Source organism: Coregonus clupeaformis, unplaced genomic scaffold (assembly GCF_020615455.1).
Source record: "Coregonus clupeaformis isolate EN_2021a unplaced genomic scaffold, ASM2061545v1 scaf0578, whole genome shotgun sequence".
NCBI classification, from domain to species: domain Eukaryota; kingdom Metazoa; phylum Chordata; class Actinopteri; order Salmoniformes; family Salmonidae; genus Coregonus; species Coregonus clupeaformis.
In genome coordinates, this window is record NW_025534033.1 from 276,680 (window position 1) to 297,664 (window position 20,985).

General features: G+C 43.3%; 1 protein-coding gene across 1 annotated transcript in view; it reads left to right on the forward strand.

Annotated features, from left to right (window-relative positions):
* The window catches only part of LOC121556182 (tubby protein homolog), a 49,518-nt gene extending 29,986 nt beyond the window's left edge, over positions 1-19,532 (forward strand). Inside the window, exons 3-8 of the mRNA XM_045216008.1 lie at positions 808-970; positions 4,336-4,473; positions 13,672-13,824; positions 17,384-17,505; positions 18,668-18,859; positions 19,359-19,532. Of these exons, the coding sequence (XP_045071943.1) occupies positions 808-970; positions 4,336-4,473; positions 13,672-13,824; positions 17,384-17,505; positions 18,668-18,859; positions 19,359-19,532 (942 nt within the window). The remainder of the gene's footprint in view (positions 1-807; positions 971-4,335; positions 4,474-13,671; positions 13,825-17,383; positions 17,506-18,667; positions 18,860-19,358) is intronic.
* Positions 19,533-20,985: the final 1,453 nt, after the last annotated feature.

Genomic DNA, 20,985 nt, shown 5'->3' on the forward strand with positions numbered 1-20,985 from the left:
GAGGAACACACAGTCAGGCAAAGGTCAAACTCATGTCCCAATGATCTTGTCCTTGATAGGGTGTTCTGTAGCTCATCATATGAAGACAAGCAGAAATGTAATTTATTTTGGACTGTGGTGTTATTGCAGGCTGGGCAGGTGCACATGTTTTTCTAGTAATCAATCTTTAATCTAGCTCAGGTGATTGGAGGGCCAGAGCTCACAGACACATTTGTTTTCTGAAGGACACAGTCTTGTCTTGTTATAGTGAGTGTGCACTGCACATGAAAGACAGCTTAGTGTGTGTGTGTGTGTGTGTGTGTGTGTGTGTGTGTGTGTGTGTGTGTGTGTGTGTGTGTGTGTGTGGGTGAGTTTAACTATACTTGTGGGGACCAGAAGTCCCCACAAGAATAGTAAACAAACAAAAATTAGACTATCTGGGGACATTTTGTTAGCCCCCACAAGGTCAAATGCTATTTCTAGGGGGTTTAGGGTTAAGGTTAGAACTAGTGTTAGGGTTAGGAGCTAGGGTTAGTTTTAGGGTTATAGTTAAGGTTAGGTTTTGGGGTTAAGGTCAGTGTAAGGGTTAGGGTTAGGGAAAATAGGATTTTGAATGTGTAGGTGTAAAATAGTGTGGGTGTGTGTGAAGGTGGAACGTTAGTGTTAGAAAATATCTATCCATGTTCATGTATTATATATGAGACAATATCTGAAGATATTTGAGTGTGTGTATGCATGTGTCAATAATACCAGAATAATTTAACCCCATTGAAGAATATGTGTGTATGTGTGTGTGTGTGTGTGTGTGTGTGTGTGTGTATGTTTCAGCGAGCTCTCCTAGAGCAGAAGCAGAAGAAGAAGAGGCAGGAGCCTCTGATGGTGCAGTCCAATGTGGACGGGCGGTCTCGCGCCCGCAGGACCAAGCAGTGTGAGGAGCAGGCTCCCCTGGTAGAGTCTTACCTCAGCAGCAACAGGAGCACCATCTACCACGGTAAGAGAGCCAGCCAGGACCCTTTCACCACCAGGACCCTATTACCAGGGCTGTGTCTCAAATGGCACCCTATTCCCTATATAGTGCACTACTTTTGGCTAGGCTCTGTATACTACTACTATATAGGCTCTGTCCAAAAATAGTGCTCTATATAGGGAATAGGGTGCCATTTTGGAAATAGCCCAGGACCCTATCAACAGCTGTTTACCATAAGAACCTGCTTCCTCTCATCTCTGATGAAGCTGCTCCAGTGGCGCCGGGCAATTACAGAGATGTCCAGTAACACTCCGGCATGGGGCCCTTTCATAGGCAATGCAACTATTCACAGCCATGACAGGGTGGTGTTGAGCCAGGTTACTCTCATAGAGTGCTTGTGAAGGATGGCTGATTGAAATACTGTATACTGCTCACTGTTTGATCAAGTTAATCTATTGATTCTTTGCTCCTGGACCAAAGGACAACTTTTCTACTGTAGTGATTTTTTTAGTGTTACTTTGTGCTCTGCATATGTTAATATTGAGATATCTATCAATGCCATGTCAAGGTCGGCAAAATAAAAATGTAATACTTTATTAATGAAATGTCTTTGTGTGAGAGAGAGAGAGACTCTAGGATTTACCAGTTCATGCCTTTCAACTATAAAACTCTAGTGGTCAGAGCTCTGCAGTAGTCCTTCCAGATAGCACAGAGAGCAGAGATGGTGTTCGTGCTGTGGCGATTGGGCTACTTATCTCCACAGAGGGACTTTAGCTGCAGTCTTAATCCCCAGCTCAGAGTGACTGAGTCTGGGCTCCAGGCCATGCATCCACACAGCACACCCTGGATGGCTGGCTGCTGGAGAGGAACGCAATGCCCAACACAACATAAATCAGGCAATGGGTACAAAAAAAGAACTGAAAAAACAAATATACCACTAACCATTATTAGGGCAACAATTAAGAAGTTTAAAACCATTGGAACCGTGGTAAACTTGCCTGGTAGAGGAAATGTGTAGCTTGTCCCCACGCACAGTGAGGAAGATGGTTCAGAAGGCAAAGAAAAGTCGAAGGGTCACAGTTGGAGAATTACAGAACTTGGTCGCATATTGGGGTCTCCAAATCTACAATTAGATGCCACCTCCATGCCGATGGGCCATTTGGAAGGGTTGCCATAAAAAAGCCTTTATTGAGAGCAACCAACAAATGCAAATGCCTGGAGTTTGCTTAACGGCATTGCCAATTGGATTGGAACCAGGTGCTATGGTCAGATGAGATGAAGATAGAGCTCTTTGGCCACACACACTAGAGGTGGGTTTGGCCTCGAAAGAAGGGTACATATGCAGAAAATAACCTCATACTTATTGTAAAATATGGTGGGGGATATTTGATGTTATGGGGCTGTGACTTGAACCCCATTAAAAACCTGTGGTTTGAATTGAAGATGGTAGTCCATAAGCACAGACCGAAGGATATCAAGGATCTGAAAACATTCTGTATGGAGGAATGGTCTAAGATCCCTCCCAATGTGTTCTCCAATCTCATAAAACATGAAAGAAAAAAAGCTCAGTATCATTATCCTCGAAAGGTATTGAAAACAGGTGGTGGCAATAATTTTGACACCTATCTTTTTTAGATTTTTAAAATAATATAATTTTAAAAAATAATACTTTTGCATTCAATATAGCTCAGTAATTGTAATATTTATTTTATACAGTCTTTTTTGCTCATCTTTATCAAGGGTGCCAATAATGTTGGCGGTGACTGTATCTGAAAGCTTCAGAAACAGCTCAGTGCATGTGAGTGGAGTGACGTCAATACAAAGTATATTTTTCATCTTCCTTCAGTGAGTGTACATCCTAATGAAAATATTCCCTTCTGACACTAGTCAAACAGCCCCTGCTATACATAGAAGACACGGAGGCTTTGTGGCTTTGAACTTCTCCGAATATTCCCCGTTGCAATCTCAGCCCCATCCTTCCAAAGATGTAAAAAATGATGCCTTTGAGCTCATTCAGTAACACAGCAGCAAACATATGGAGAGAGTCCCTTGATTCATACCTTATGCTTAACAACACACAGATGGCTCTACACTGTTAGTGAAGGAAGCATACGCACTGTTTGGTCTTGATAAAAATAGAATCTCTCGCTCACTCTCCTGTCCTTATTTTTCACCGTCTTTAGATGAACCCCTGTCTTTTCTCTCTTTAGAACTCACGTTATCTTGGCTCTATTTTAAGAATCAATTCAGCACTCACTAAGAGGGAATACGTGTTCTCTGTACCTTACGTATTTCCGGCTGATTAACCTTAAACCTGTATACATTTCCACATCTACAGTATATCCTTCAGATAATATCTAATTGATATGTATTCTCAGTTTAAATGTATTATCCGTGAAAGGTTAAGTTCAGTGTTAAGTGGAAATGCTGTAAGTGGTACTTTCTGGAATTTTCAAAGAAGTACTGTAGTATGTAATTTCAAAGTATACCAGGTAAATAGCATGTCTCTTCTGCTATAAATACAATTAGTATCCAGTAGATAAATCATAAAGCAGAAAAACCTAGAAAATATTTGTATATTATTGACTGCCCCAAATATAGAGTGACATTGTTAACAGAATAAGGTGGACTAAAACAGATTAATTTAACCTAGTTCAGAAACTGACTTCAGGCTCATGGTTATCTAAAACGGAGTGTGTAGACCTAACGGTTGTTAATGTTTCCATATATGCTAACAGTACCTTTTAGGTCATGAATACAGGTCTGTCCATCCCTCTCTGCTCTGAGCTTTTGATGCATTTACTCTATTATTCCCCTTGAAGCTGTTTGGAATAATTGCAAGAAAAATGGGTTCCCACGATGAGACTGTGAATGTCTCCGTGGCGATGGATCTGGGCTCCGGATTTTTACGAGAAAAGAGACCACTGGATATTCACTGACACTCTGCAAAACAGAGGAGGCTGTAGGGGAACTACTAAGGCAACCAAGCAGTTGAAAGGATTAAGATACACATGTTAATTTCAAGGGACTGTAGCTACAGTATGCATTTGTTATCATCTAATCCTGGAACATGTTGTTGTTGGGAGGAGTGTCCACTGTGCATTTGCAATTTTCACAGAGCTAGCACATTCATGACCTATTTGACATGAGGCGATAAACAGTGTTCTCTCCCAGGCAAGAAAAATGCCTCTGCTGTGTCTGCTTTCTATAACCTTGCATAGTGTCCTCTGCTAACTCTGTCTTGTCCTGTTCTTTCTATTTCACTATAGGCTAACCTTAACTGACAATACCCTTCTGTTTAGTCTCTTACCTCATTTCTATCTTTATCATTTTCCCCCACTTGCCTGCTAACTCCCTCTGTCCGCTGGCTCCTGCTGTGCCGTGCGTAGTGCAAGAAGCTGAACATGAGGAGGTGAAGGGGGTAGTGGACGCCCAGGCTCCTCGCTCAGCCAAAAAGGGCAAGGCATCGACCAGCTCCACCCCGCAGACAGGCAGCGGCAAGAAGGAGAGGAAGGGGAAGCACAAAGGTCAGGCTTGCTGCTGCTGCCTCCAGACAGACAGACAGACAGACAGACAGACAGGTTACAGCAGCATGCATGGTCCTCTCTCTCTGTCTGTTGGCCGACTGTACAGCATGTCTCCATCTGGCTCAGCTCTGTCTCCTACCATGATGGAAATGAAACGATCCAATTCAAATCCTCAGGTTTTCAATGAGGAGGAAGTTTCATCTCTTGTGCCAGAATGAAGTGCACCATGTGAGAGTGTTGTGCAGAGCAATATATACCACTTTGGTATCCTGTAGAGTAAAACAGATTGCATGTGAAATGAGTTGCATAGCCACCAGACTACATATTTGTCTCCTAATCGATCTCCTTTGATAGCTGTATTGTATTGCTGTATTGTCTTAATGAGTTGAGGTCTAAAAAGTCAATGTTAAGATGCCTCTTCCCCATGCTCCATCAGTTACCTGGCTGTATGCTTCTCACTCATTCTCATTCCCATCCTTTCAAACCTCAAGCTGGATTGGACTCGGTTCTGTTCATGTTTCCGTGCCACGTCTCTGGTGGCACATAGTGGCATTCTAAAGCTAATCAAGCTGCCCTTACAGAGAAGCGAAGCGTGCACTCTGGTGCTAAGTCTGTTCAAAATCTAATCTGAGTAATGATGTTAGAGGAGTCGGTCCTGTCTGCCTGCCAAGTAAACACCTCAGTGGCTGCTGTAACGCTCCTTGGGCTTGATACAGAGTTCATACGTAAGCAGCATGAATTGAAATGGAAGTGCGTAATTGTGCTCCCTTTCTCACTTTGATGTCTCTCTCAGCCTCTGTTTCAATAATCAAAGTCCTGGTATATAGCTAGTGGCTGTCTGAAATGCTTGCTTACGAATCCTTCCCAAAGATGCGGATTTTAAAAAAAATAGTCACACAAGGAATAAAATACACAAGAATGGAGCTATATACAGGGAGTACCAGATCCATGTGCAGGGTTACAAGGTATTTGAGGTAGATATGTACCTGAAGGCAGGATACTGCTGCTACTGTTTATTATCTATCCTGTTGCCTAGTCCCTTTATCCCTACCTATATGTACATCTACCTCAATTACCTCGTACCCTTCCAAATCGACTCGGTACTGGTACCCCATGTATATAGTCAAGTTATCGTTGCTCATTGTGTATTTATTCCTCAAGTCATTATTTTTCCATTATTTCTCGTTTTTTTCTCTCTGCATTGTTGGGAAGGGCCCGTAAGTCAGAGTGTTAACCTGTTTTTCAAAGTTTTACTCACATCGGCTACGGAGAGCGAGCTCACACAGTCATCTGGAACAACAGGGATTTTCACGCAAGTGTTGTATTCCTCGAAGTGTGCATAAAAGGCATTTCGCTGGTTTGGGAGTTCTGCGTCACTGGGCATCTCACTGGGTTTCCTTTTGTAAGCCCTGCCACATACAACAAGCATCGGAGCCGGTGTAATAGGATTCCACCTTCTTCCTATATTGTCCTTTTGCATGTTTGATGTCTCGTTGGAGGTCGTAGCGGGCTTTCTTGTATGCGTCCATGTCCGTGTCCAGTTCCTTGGAAGTGGTAACTCTAGCCTTTAGCCTAGTATGGATATTGCCTGTAATCCATGGTTTTTGGTTTTGATATGTTCGTATAGTCACTGTGGGGACGACGTCGTCTATGCACTTATTGATGAAGCCTGTGACCGATGTGGTAAACTCCTCATTGCTATCGGATGAATCCCGGAACATATCCCAGCCTGCACTAGCAAAACAGTCTCGTAGCCTCGCGTCTGCTTCATCGAACCACTTTCGTATTGAGCATGTCGCTGGTACTTCCTGTTTGAGCTTTTGTTTGGAAAAAGCAAGCAGGAGAATAGAGTTGTGGTCAGATTGTATGCGTTTCTGTGGGTAGAATAAAAGTGGTCTAGAGTTGTAGCTCCCCTAGTGGCGCAAGAGATGTGTTGGTAAAAGTGAGATAGAACTAGGGTTGCAAAACTTTCAATAAATTCCCTGGTTTTCTTTAAATCTCGGTTGGAGGATCCCTGGAACCAGGAGGGAATAAGCAGGAAATCTGGAATCCTCCAACCAAGGTTTCTGGAAAACTTGTGAATTTATTGAAAGTTTTCAGAATTTTGCAACCCTGGGTGGAACGGTTTTGTCTCCCTGTGTTAAAGTCTCCGCCCACCAGAAATGCTGCCTCTGGGTGAGCGGTTTCTTGTTTGTTTATGGCACCTTACCGTTCGTTGAGTGGTGTTGGTTTGTGAAGGGATGTAGACAACCGTGATAATTACAGATGATAATTATCTTGGTAGATAAAAGGGTCTGCAGCTTACCATGAGGTATTCTATATCAGGTGAGCAAAAGCTCAAGATTTCCTGCACACTGGAAGCAGCACATCAGTTGATGTTTATGAAGAGGCACACCCCTCTCCCCTTGGACTTGACCGAGGCCGCCTTCATCCGATCGTGCCGCTGCATGGAGAAACCACTGAGTTCTACATACATAGTCATCCAGCCACATCTCTGCAAGGCATATAATATTGCAGCTTTTCAAGTCTCTCTGATAGGAGACTCTCGAACAAAGCTCATCCATGTTATTCTCGAGTGACTGGACATTTGTCAATAGAACGGAGGGGACTGCCGGTCGATATTCTATTCATCTCAGTCTCACAAAGATGCCGGCTCGTCTGCCACGTCTACGCCTGCAGCGTTTTAGTAGCCCATGAAACAAAGGAATGGGGTCCTGTATAAACAAGGGAACAGCTGAGTCAGAGTTGAAGTCGGATATGAAGGTCGAAATCGAGCTTAGTAACTGTTGATCTGATGTCCAGAAGTACATGGTGGTCATATATGAAAATAGTATGAACTTTCTCTACAACAAAAAGTAAAGATAAATATGAAAAAGTCACTAAATAGCAGTCGGGTTGGAACTCGTAAGATGTCGCCCTTCTCCGTCTGCGACATCTTTGTTGTCTGCATATCTTTTATTGTCACACACCAGATAGGTGCAGTGAAATGTGTTAATTTCCAGGGATGGATATGTTTTATTTCACTCTGATCGAGTGATACCTATCCCTGATATACAGAGTGAGCCCTCCAAGCTGGTTTATGGGAAGCCCACTACCTTGTAAGGATGATATAGGTAACAGGGCTTTTTGTCATCTCAGGTTGCTTTTGTAATCCTTGCTCATCTGTTCAATGTTATTGTTTTTTCCTCCAATGGGATTCACTCAGGGCTAGTGATTAATCAGACCAGAGTCACGAAGTTGTTCAACACCGATATGGCCCCTTTCTTCTTACGGAATGATGGCTTACCTTGTCACGCACGCACACACATACACACACATACAGCTGCTCTCTGAAACGAGGCTTAGCTGCGTCGCTAAAGCCACATTAACAATGGGCTGCAATCTCCCTCTGAAAGCAGCAGTAATTATTGTCTAATCATGGTGTTAAAAAGACAGTCACTAATTCAGTTGGGAGCAATAAAACACTCTTTCAGAATGTGCATTTTACTGGCCGTGATTTCATCTGGCTCATCTCATTTAATCGCTTGTTGCACTGCTATGGTGGTGAGACAGAAGAGGGTGAGGAAAAACCGTATGTCAGTGACTTTGAAGCAGTAATGACTAGGGGGCCTCATTTACAGTGGGTAAAAAAGGTATTTAGTCAGCCACCAATTGTGCAAGTTCTCCCACTTAAAAAGATGAGAGAGGCCTGTAATTTTCATCATAGGTACACGTCAACTATGACAGACAAAATGAGAAAGAATAATCCAGAAAATCACATTGTAGGATTTTAAATGAATTTATTTGCAAATTATGGTGGAAAATAAGTATTTGGTCAATAACAAAAGTTTCTCAATACTTTGTTATATACCCTTTGTTGGCAATGACACAGGTCAAACGTTTTCTGTAAGTCTTCACAAGGTTTTCACACACTGTTGCTGGTATTTTGGCCCATTCCTCCATGCAGATCTCCTCTAGAGCAGTGATGTTTTGGGGCTGTCGCTGGGCAACACAGACTTTCAACTCCCTCCAAAGATTTTCTATGGGGTTGAGATCTGGAGACTGGCTAGGCCACTCCAGGACCTTGAAATGTATCTTACGAAGCCACTCCTTCGTTGCCCGGGCGGTGTGTTTGGGATCATTGTCATGCTGAAAGACCCAGCCACGTTTCATCTTCAATGCCCTTGCTGATGGAAGGAGGTTTTCACTCAAAATCTCACGATACATGGCCCCATTCATTCTTTCCTTTACACGGATCAGTCGTCCTGGTCCCTTTGCAGAAAAAACAGCCCCAAAGCATGATGTTTCCACCCCCATGCTTCACAGTAGGTATGGTGTTCTTTGGATGCAACTCAGCATTCTTTGTCCTCCAAACACGACGAGTTGAGTTTTTACCAAAAAGTTCTATTTTGGTTTCATCTGACCATATGACATTCTCCCAATCCTCTTCTGGATCATCCAAATGCACTCTAGCAAACTTCAGACGGGCCTGGACATGTACTGGCTTAAGCAGGGGGACACGTCTGGCACTGCAGGATTTGAGTCCCTGGCGGCGTAGTGTGTTACTGATGGTAGGCTTTGTTACTTTGGTCCCAGCTCTCTGCAGGTCATTCACTAGGTCCCCCCGTGTGGTTCTGGGATTTTTGCTCACCGTTCTTGTGATCATTTTGACCCCACGGGGTGAGATCTTGCGTGGAGCCCCAGATCGAGGGAGATTATCAGTGGTCTTCTATGTCTTCCATTTCCTAATAATTGCTCCCACAGTTGATTTCTTCAAACCAAGCTGCTTACCTATTGCAAATTCAGTCTTCCCAGCCTGGTGCAGGTCTACAATTTTGTTTCTGGTGTCCTTTGACAGCTCTTTGGTCTTGGCCATAGTGGAGTTTGGAGTGTGACTGTTTGAGGTTGTGGACAGGTGTCTTTTATACTGATAACAAGTTCAAACAGGTGCCATTAATACAGGTAACGAGTGGAGGACAGAGGAGCCTCTTAAAGAAGAAGTTACAGGTCTGTGAGAGCCAGAAATCTTGCTTATTTGTAGGTGACCAAATACTTATTTTCCACCATAATTTGCAAATAAATTCATTAAAAATCCTACAATGTGATTTTCTGGAATTTTTTTATCTCAATTTGTCTGTCATAGTTGACGTGTACCTATGATGAGAATTACAGGCCTCTCTCATCTTTTTAAGTGGGAGAACTTGCACAATTGGTGGCTGACTAAATAGTTTTTTTCCCCACTGTATAACCGTTGTGTAAATTTGATTGATCAGATTTTGGAACCTATCCTATAGGATTTTATTCGATAGGACTGGTTTTAAAATCTGATCGTTTTTTCAAATTGGATTATTGTATTATAGTCCTATAGGATCCTATAAGATAAAATTTTATAGGATAGAATACCATAAGAGTCCAATAGGAATGGTTCCAAAATCTGATAGGATTGAACCACTCCCATATTGTTGTGGTGTGTTTAAGAGGTTGAGAACCACAGGGAATTATCACTGGTGTGAGTAGGCAAAGAGATGGAGATTGTGCTCTGGAGAGACACGGGAGAGATACTGTTCCTCAGTTTACTGGGCTTAAATCTTGATTGCAGTTTAACATACAGTACCAGTCAAAAGTTTGGACACACCTACTCATTCCAGGGTCTTTCTTTATTTTTACTATTTTCTACATTGTAGAATAATAGTGAAGATATCAAAACTATGACAAAACACATATGGAATCATGTAGTAACCGAACAATTGTTAAACAGATTTGAGATTCTTCAAAGTAGCCACCCTTTGCCTTGATGACAGCTTTGCACACTCTTGGCATTCTCTCAACCAGCTTCATGAGGTAGTCACCTGGAATGCATTTCAATTAACAGGTGTGCCTTGTTAAAAGTTAATTTGTGGAATTTCTTTCCTTCTCCATGCGTTTGAGCCAATCAGTTGTGTTGTGACAAGGTAGAGGTGGTATACAGAAGATAGCCCTATTTGGTAAAAGACCAAGTCCATATTATGGCAAGAACAGCTCAAATAAGCAAAGAGAAATGACAGTCCATCATTACTTTAAGACATGAAGGTCAGATTAACAGCACCTCAGATTGCAGCCCAAATAAATGCTTCACAGAGTCAAGTAACAGACACATCTCAACATCAACTGTTCAGAGGAGACTGCTTGAATCAAGCCTTCATGGTCGAAGAAGAGACTTGCTTGGGCCAAAAAACATGAGCAATGGACATTAGTCCGGTGGAAATCTGTCCTTTGGTCTGATGAGTCCAAATTTTAGATTTCTGGTTCCAACAGCCGTGTCTTTGTGACACGCAGAGTAGGTGAACGGATGATCTCCGCATGTGTGGTTCCCACCGTGAAGCATGGAGGAGGAGGTGTGATGGTGTGGTGGTGCTTATCTCCCGAGTGGCGCAGTGGTCTAAGGCACTGCATCACAGTGCGAGAGATCCTGGTTCGAATCCAGGCTCTGTCGTAGCCGGCCGCGACCGGGAGACCCATGGGGCGGCGCACAATTGGCCCAGCGTCGTCTAGGGTAGGGGAGGGAATGGCCGGCAGGGATGTAGCTCAGTTGGTAGAGCATGGCGTTTGCAACGCCAGGGTTGTGGGTTCGATTCCCACAGGGGGTATGAAAAAAAAAACTCACTAACTGTAAGTCGCTCTGGATAAGAGCGTCTGCTAAATGACTAAAATGTAATGTAAATGTGCTTTTCTGGTGACACTGTCAGTGATTTATTTAGAATTCAAGGCACACTCTTAACCAGCATGGCTACCACAGCATTCTGCAGCGATACGCCATCCCATCTGGTTTGCGCTTAGTAGGACTATCATTTGTTTTTCAACAGGACAATGACCCAAAACACACCTCCAGGCTGTGTAATGGCTATTTTACCAAGAAGGAGAGTGATGGAGTGCTGCAACAGATGACCTGGCCTCCACAATCACCCGACCTCAACCCAATTGAGATGGTTTGGGATGAGTTGGACCGCAGAGTGAAGGAAAAGCAGCCAACAAGTGCTCAGCATATGTGGAAACTCCTTCAAGACTGTTGGAAAAGCATTCGTCATGAAGCTGGTTGAGAGAATGCCAATAGTGTGCAAAGATGTCATCAAGGCAAAGGTTGGCTACTTTGAAGAATCTCAAATATTTGATTTGTTTAACACTTTTTTGGTTACTACATGATTCCATATGTGTTATTTCATAGTTTTGATGTCTTCACTATTATTCTACAATGTAGAAAATATTAAAAATAAAGAAAAACCCTTGAATGAGTAGGTGTGTCCAAACTTTTGACTGGTACTGTAAATGTTCAGGTTTCTGTGCCGTATTTAGCTGTATATAATCTAAAATCTACATATTAGATTTTAGATTATTTGCGCTAATTTGCTGTACTTGGACAGTATGTGTTACTACATTACACAACCTCACGTTCGACCACATCAAATTGAGGGTAATTACACATCCTTTTTAGCTCAGATTAGACCGGCGGTCTTGGGACTTCAAATTATACTATCATTTTCAAACTCAAATGGCAGGGAACATTTGGGGCGCGCTCTCTGTATAAATGTCACTGGCCTCACACCAATACATGGATTTGAGAGTCAAACTATCACTCAAATAACAGCTAACCCTTGTCACTGTTGATATCCTATGGCGGGTCGTGATTTGTTAAAACAATTAAAGTTCCCTTCCCCGTTTCGGCAGCCTCACAAAACCTCCATCCGACATTCTAGAATTTAGATGACTCTCTTCAGCAAATTCTCTTCTAACCAGTGATATACAAATTATTCTCAGATTCACTGTGGCCTTTGAATGGTGTTAGTTTAAACAGTACATACACCCCAAATGTTTGCCCACGCTCTATTGATTTCAAATTGATATCGATATGAGTGATTAAATTAAGTGTTGTGTTTATCTTTCCGCGTTGGCGACCCACTTGAAACAAAATGCAACAATCCTAAATGTAGCTGGCTGTCTTCTACAAGTTGTCCTCTAACCAGTGATATACATATTATTCCCAGATTCCATATGTTTTTTTAGTAAGGTTAGTTTGAACAGGATGTGTAACCTGACTCCCTCCTCTCATTCTATTGATTTCAACATGATATCAATATGAGTGATTGACAAATAAGTGTTGCATTTCTCTTTCCGTTTTGGCGACCCCCAAATCAAAATGCATCACTACAAAATGTAGCTGGCTGTCCTCAGCAGGTTGACCTCTAACGAGTGATGTAACAATTATTTCCGGTTTCCATGTGGTTTTTGAGTTGTGTTAGTTTCAACAGTGCATATAACCTGATTTCTCCCGTAATCAATATGAGTGATTAATTGCCACTTGTCAAAACAACAGGGTTTTTGGTGCATATGCAGTTTATAATGTGCTCGTTTAAAAAAATACAAGTAATATGATTACTATTGTGGCACATGTATGTGAAGGTAGTAGATTTTATGTTTATGTTTTCAATATATCACAAGCTGTTTATTGATTTGGACACTTCAAAACTGTGTTTTGTCATTGATGATTGCATCTTGTTATTAACTTGTTATTTCTTATGAACAAATGTGTCCATCTCATCCTCCATTTGCACAAAATACTAGGCAACTTGCCTGCTTGCAATAGCAATACTTCAACCACTAGAAACTGTGCGTACTCATGGTCTAAAGTTTGCGGGAAGGTGAGCACATTCTCACGTCAAGTTAACTATCGCGTGAAGACTGACACATGCATGTTTTGGGGTATATTTTATACGTACACACGGTTTATAAATGAGGCCCCTGACCACTCCATTCGTGTGAAAGGGACTAGTAATCTGGTGCTTGAGTGGCTGAGTCATTAGCTGACTATAGCAGCAGGGACATCATGTTCTGCCCTGTTACGCAGGCTAATTGAATGGCAAGAAGCAGCGGAAGTCTTAAGAGTCATGCCGAAAATATACCACATCAACCCACAAAGGCTTTCAAAGCTGAGTTCTACTGCATGACCCCTATTACCCAGGAAAATCCATTTACTTATACTGTAGTTTGAATTTTACTCCAACTGAGATTTCCAGCCTTCTTCATTCTGCATGTCATGTTTGCATGCATGTAGGCATGTTATGTGTGAGTGTTGACACATAACAGTATGTTTGTGCATGATCTAATGCATGTGTGTGTTACTACGGTTATTGTACTACTATGGTGGTCTGACCCTGATGGGGCTGGTTGGGTGTGGTGGTGTGGCAGGACTCGATGGGCCGGCGTCCTTCCAGGAAGAGGGCCAGATCCAGATCATGACGGTGGGTCATTGGGCCATGGAGGAGGGGAGTGAGGGAGACGCTGTGATCAGCGCTCAGCCACAGGGCAAGCAGGACCTGAGGGTCACCATGCTTAAGAAAGGTATCAATACATGTAGGCCTATCCCTGGCCTCTTTGGCTTCGTTTGGTCTGAAACACAGGTCAGAGAGTGTGTGGCACTCTCCAATCATGCACTACAGTGATTGGTCGGGGATTATGAGATTGTGAAGACCTCAGATTTATTATACAGTAAGACCTGTCAAACACAGCTCTCCTTTCCCCTGAGATCTTTGCCAACTAAACAGTAACATCTAAGCCAACTAAACAGTAACATCAAGCTTATTACATCATGAATAACACCTCACTAGAAACATCAACAGTACTCCTCAGATGTACACTGCTAAAAAAAATTAAGGGAACACTTAAACAACACAATGTAACTCCAAGTCAATCACACTTCTGTGAAATCAAACTGTCCACTTAGGAAGCAACACTGATTGACAATAAATTTCACATGCTGTTGTGCAAATGGAATAGACAACAGGTGGAAATTATAGGCAATTAGCAAGACACCCCCAATAAAGAAGTGGTTCTGCAGGTGGTGACCACAGACCACTTCTCAGTTCCTATGCTTCCTGGCTGATGTTTTGGTCACTTTTGAATGCTGCCGGTGCTTTCACTCTAGTGCAGTCCTTCTCAAATAGTGGGGCGCGCCCCCCTGGGGGGAGTAGTTTTTTTTTGCACCGAACAAAAGCACAGAGTAGGAGATATGAAGTGCAGATAACAAACCCTTAAGAGACGCCATGGAAACATATCTAACAGGGATGAAAAGAAAGGCGGAGAGAGACGGAGATAATGAGACAAACGTAAGTCTCCCGAAAGCTAAGACGAGGAAATATGACGAAGCGTATGTAGCGCTTGGCTTCACTGTGACTACGGTGGGAGAAGAGGAAAGACCGGTATGTTTACTGTGTCTAAAAATGTTGGCAGCGGACAGCATGAAGCCAAATAAATTAAGGCGTCACTTAAATACATTACACCCCAATCACGCTGTTAAGCCGCTTTGAGTTTTTTTCAGCGAAACGTGCCGAATATTGCCAACAATCGTCCCGCTTTGTGAATGCTACTTCAGTAAACCAGCGAGCACTGTTAGCATCATATAAGGTGGCGTGCCAAATTGCTCAGTGCAAAAAAAAACACTCCATAGCAGAGGAGCTGATACTGCCTGCAGCATTAGACATGGTCTCTGTCATGCTGGATGACAAAAATAAAAACTATCCCTCTGTCCAATGACACTGTCGCCAGACGTATAAATGACATTGCTAACGATCGTAAAGAACAGCTGGTAGATAAACTCAAAGACAAACGTGCCTTTTGCCATTAATCCTGACTTCCTCATTTTGCTAAAAAAAAAATCAGCACAAATTGTTTTATTCATTTTTGTTTTATAGGTCAGTGTTTCATATATTGGGCTCCTGAGTTCATGTTGCTGATCAATTTGAATTTATTATTATTTATTGATTATATTTTATTTTATTTTTCAGTATCAAATGGTCAAAAAAAAATTACAGTTTAAATAAGGCACATTTCAGGTAAATTTATGTACTTTATGTCTTTTCTGTTACAGACTAAAAAACAATGTTAATAAAGTTATTCTTTGTTGTAAGTTGATCTATATTTCTTTATTTTATTTTTATTTTCTTTAATGTTAATAAGGATACAATGTTATGCAGAGGTGTACTTAGAACAATTTCATAGACATGATACTATTTCCAGTTGCGGCGGAGAGTTGGGGGGCGCGAAATGTTTACTTCTTCCTAGGGGGGGGCGCAACAGAAAATAATTGAGAAGCACTGCTCTAGTGGTAGCATGAGACGGAGTCTACAACCCACACAAGTGGCTCAGGTAGTGCAGCTCATCCAGGATGGTACATCAATGCGAGCTGTGGCAAGAAGGTTTGCTGTGTCTGTCAGCGTAGTGTCCAGAGCATGGAGGCGCTACCAGGAGACAGGCCAGTACATCAGGAGACGTGGAGGAGGCCGTAGGAGGGCACAACCCAGCAGCAGGACCACTACCTCCGCCTTTGTGCAAGGAGGAGCAGGAGGAGCACTGCCAGAGCCCTGCAAAATGACCTCCAGCAGGCCACAAATGTGCATGTGTCTGCTCAAACGGTCAGAAACAAACTCCATGAGGGTGGTATGAGGGCCCGACGTCCACAGGTGGGGATTGTGCTTACAGCCCAACACCGTGCAGGACGTTTGGCATTTGCCAGAGAACACCAAGATTGGCAAATTCGCCACTGGCGCCTTGTGCTCTTCACAGATGAAAGCAGGTTCACACTGAGCACATGTGACAGACGTGACAGAGTCTCGAGACGCCGTGGAGAACGTTCTGCTGCCTGCAACATCCTCCAGCATGACTGGTTTGGCAGTGGGTCAGTCATGGTGTGGGGTGGCATTTCTTTGGGGGGCCACACAGCCCTCCATGTGCTCGCCAGAGGTAGCCTGACTGCCATTAGGTACAGAGATGAGATCCTCAGACCCCTTGTGAGACCATATGCTGGTGCGGTTGGCCCTGGTTTCCTCCTAATGCAAGACAATGCTCGACCTCATGTGGCTGGAGTGTGTCAGCAGTTCCTGCAAGAGGAAAGCATTGATACTATGGACTGGCCCGCCCGTTCCCCAGACCTGAATCCAATTGAGCACGTCTGGGACATCATGTCTCGCTCCATCCACCAACGCCACGTTGCACCACAGACTGTACAGGAGTTGGCGGATGCTTTAGTCCAGGTCTGGGAGGAGATCCCTCAGGAGACCATCCGCCACCTCATCAGGAGCATGCCCAGGCGTTGTAGGGAGGTCATACAGGCACGTGGAGGCCACACACACTACTGAGCCTCATTTTGACTTGTTTTAAGGACATTACATCAAAGTTGGATCAGCCTGTAGTGTGGTTTTCCACTTTAATTTTGAGGGTGACTCCAAATCCAGACCTCCATGGGTTGATACATTTGATTTCCATTGATAATTTTTGTGTGATTTTGTTGTCAGCACATTCAACTATGTAAAGAAAAAAGTATTTAATAAGATTATTTCATTCATTCAGATCTAGGATGTGTTGTTTAAGTGTTCCCTTAATTTTTTTGAGCAGTGTATTTATTCATTTCTGTGAGAGTGGATCTCTCTCTCTCTCTAACTTGTTTTGTCCCTCTTTGTAAATAGGTTTACAGTTTCCACCACCTGTTGATAGCTGAAAACATACTGTACAGTGACAGTTGAATAGATTTTTCTTAAAAATTGTCTTGGGCAACCAACCAATTCAGGTAGCAGCAGGTAAACTATGACATGTGGCTTATTTTGTGATACTTTTAGTGAGCACGCTACAGGTGTTTATTGGCAGCTTTTCATGGCTCTTTCCCTGTTGGTGAGAGAGCCTCATACGGTTCAGACTCTACCCAGAACACTACCCTGCCTTTAGACCTACCTCTCCATGAACTGATGTTTCAGAACAGAGTCTTATGTGTCTATATTCTTGTGTGTTGTTTCTTTGTGTACGGTGCTTTGTGAATGGTACAGCATGCATTTACAGTTCTGTTATTATTCAAACAGCATTACTAGGAGCATGACAATGCCATTACGTTGTGTATTTTCTGTTTATGAAGGTATTTCTAGTAGTATGAACTTTGACGAAGAGGAGGATGACGAGGATGAAGTCAGTTCCAGTTCCTCCCAGCTCAACAGTAACACACGGCCAGGCTCTGCCACCAGCAAGAAGTCCTGCAAGGTATTACATCTGATGCTCTGTGTTCACATATTGATTCCTGACTCCCGGATGGAGCCTTTACTTTACACACAGCGTGCACTAATGCACCATCTATTTGCTTTGTTCTTCTGTTCAGCGGTGCTCAAAGTCAGCCATTAGTCCATTTGGGGAATGGGGATGGAGCAGTTTTGTGTTTTGGGCTACATTATGATCAACCTATTCCTCTTTTGTATCTTTATTATTGTCATTTGCTCTGTAGTTTGTTGATACATGGAAGCAGCCCAGACATTTTCTGATGTGAATAGTTTTACCTAATGGAAATGGAAAGTTATTTCCCTGGATCTCAGAACCTAAGCAGTCTCATGAATCCCTCTGAGAGGGGAAAGGGGAACTTTTGTATATCAAACTGCCTCTCTGAATCATGTCCTGACTGAACTCTTTGGTAGCTGAATATAATATTCCCGTTGACATGGCTTTCTATCATGTAAATGACATACCCTGGCCCTTTGGTCCCCTGGCAGTTTTGAACTGATATTTAAAATACCCCCTGAAAAAAGCCAAACGACAGTCCACAAAATGGCAGGCTACCAGGTCTTAGGTTAGCTCTGGTATTTCTGACTTGTCATCTGTCATATGCCGAAATAACTGCTGATTTATTAGTATGAATATTTTATACCTGCAGGAAATGTGGTGTGAGAACAGGCTATTTCTCTCCTGTTTCTTTCCTTTCCTGCCGTCTGACTCAGAGGTAGAGCTAGTCAGAGGAGGCGGTGGGCTGTGTAGTCTCCTGTGGTTCGAGGAGGTTGAGGGGAAGTGACTCTTTAGTGTACTGTGGGCTTTAGAGAGGCACCAGGAGTGACATCAGAAGCTGCCCTGAGCACCTGACCATGTCACCAAGCTGCTGAGACACAGTCTGTCTGTTACTGTAAGTTTGGTTGTTAATCATGTCTCCTCGCTGCCTGGTCCTTCCATGTGGATCTAACCCCCTGTTGAATCACAGAAGGCGTCTACACAGCCTCATGGTTTTAAACACAACGTGCTAATGTAGTTTCAGTCCCCAATGGATGTTTTATAATAACCGTTACCCTTTTATAATGGAAGGGAAGCAGAAAAGCCGAAGGTCCGGTAATCTGATGTTTTGAACGTGGCGTGGGCTGATGGGCTGTGTCTCTCTGTCCCTCAGGAGGCAGCCTCAGCGTCCACCCCTCCCGTCAGTGAGCCGGCCATTGACGTGGACGACCTGGAGGAGTTCACCCTGAGACCAGCCCCTCAGGGGATCACGGTGAAGTGCAGGATCACCAGAGACAAGAAGGGCATGGACCGAGGCATGTACCCTACCTACTACCTCCACCTGGAGAGGGAGGATGGGAAGAAGGTGAGTGTGGAGCAGAAGGATAAATACTTATCACACTGACCGAATGCAAAGTGTGACCCTTTAGGGCAGGGCTGTTAAATGTCGGTCCTGGATGGCCAAAGAACGACTGATTTTCATCCTCTCCCTTTACTAAGGGAATGATTTAGACCTAGGACACCTGGTGAATGCAATTAACTACCAGGTCGACACAAAAACAAGAAGTGTTTTTGCCCTCCAGGACCAGAATTGAACAGCACTGCTTTAGGGCCACGATCCATCCTGACACCACTTGGCCCTCTGCCTATGAACAAAAACTGGTGTCAAATACCATCGTGACACTTTGAATTAGCACGACCAATCAACCGTGACAGTCTGTGAAAGGAGGACATGCTTTGATTGTTTAGTGGAGCTGGTTAGATGAGGCTAATTTAGGTGTTGCAGCCTCATGTCCCAGGGCTTATTGATGATGGTGTTGTTTCTGATGTTGTTGCTTTGCTAATTTGATTTGTTCTTGCCAAAGGTGTTCCTGTTAGCTGGAAGGAAGAGAAAGAAGAGCAAAACATCTAATTACCTCATCTCCATGGATCCCACTGATCTGTCTCGTGGAGGGGAGAGTTTCATCGGGAAGCTGAGGTCAGTGAATCTGCTGCTGTTTCTTCTGACCACAGGGCTGCAGCTGCCATTTTCACAATAAAGAGACCATCATTATGGGAAATCCAGATTACCTTCCAAGAAACTGTGGAAGATGGTTGTTTCTCTTTCAGACTGTAGGTCTGTGGGCAGAGGTATTACAACAATGTAGAGTAGAGCAAACTACTGATTGCAGGCTCATACTTATTTGTCAACTCCATGGCATTCTCTACCCATAAAAAATATATTATGCAAGAATGACATTTGCCTTTTTGGAGTATGAATGTGCTGTTTGATATATGCTGTAATGAATTGGGGGCTATTCAGGCCCACACCTGGCTGCTCTCTTGGAGAAGACAAAGTCATTGGATTTATTACTTCCGTTTGAGCGCTCATTGTTGGGATGAGGAAGCAACACCTGCGTGTTGGCAGCCAGGGGGCCAGCGTTGATTAAAACAGGGACAGAGAGACCCTGTGGGCACACTGGAGAGGGGAGAGGGGCACTGCTGCAGCCTGCACACCCTGACAGACGCTTCCTATAAGGATGTGTGGGTGGGTCTGCACTGACTACAGTATGTCTACATTGTTTTGATTCAACAGCTTTGTGTGTGTGTGTGTGTGTGTGTGTGTGTGTGTGTGTGTGTGTGTGTGTGCGCACATACAATTGAAGTCGGAAGTTTACATACACCTTAGCCAAATACATTTAAACTCAGTTTTTCACAATTCCTGACATTTAATCCTAGTAAAAATCCCCTGTCTTAGGTCAGTTAGGATCACCACTTTATTTTAAGAATGTGAAATGTCAGAATAATAGTAGAGAGAATGATTTATTTCAGCTTTTATTTCTTTCATCACATTCCCAGTGGGTCAGAAGTTTACATACACTCAATTAGTATTTGGTAGCATTGCCTTTAAATTGTTTTACTTGGGTCAAACGTTTCGGGTAGCCTTCCACAAGCTTCCCACAATAAGTTGGGTGAATTTTGGCCCATTCCTCCTAACAGAGCTGGTGTAACTGAGTCAGGTTTGTAGGCCTCCTTGCTCGCACACGCTTTTTCAGTTCTGCCCACACATTTTCTATAGGATTGAGGTCAGGGCTTTGTGATGGCCATTTCAATACCTTGACTTTGTTGTTCTTAAGCCATTTTGCCACTACTTTGGAAGTATGCTTGGGATCATTGTCCATTTGGAAGACCCATTTGCAACCAAGCTTTAACTTCCTGACTGATGTCTTGAGATGTTGCTTCAATATATCCACATAATTTTCCTTCCTCATGATGCCATCTATTTTGTGAAGTGCACCAGTCCCTCCTGCAGCAAAGCAGCCCCACAGCATGATGCTGCCATCCCCGTGCTTCACGGCTGGGATGGTGTTCTTCGGCTTGCAAGCCACCCCCTTTTTCCTCCAAACATAACGATGGTCATTATGGCCAAACAGTTATATTTTTGTTTCATCAGACCAGAGGTTTCTCCAAAAAGTATGATCTTTGTCCCCATGTGCAGTTGCAAACCATAGT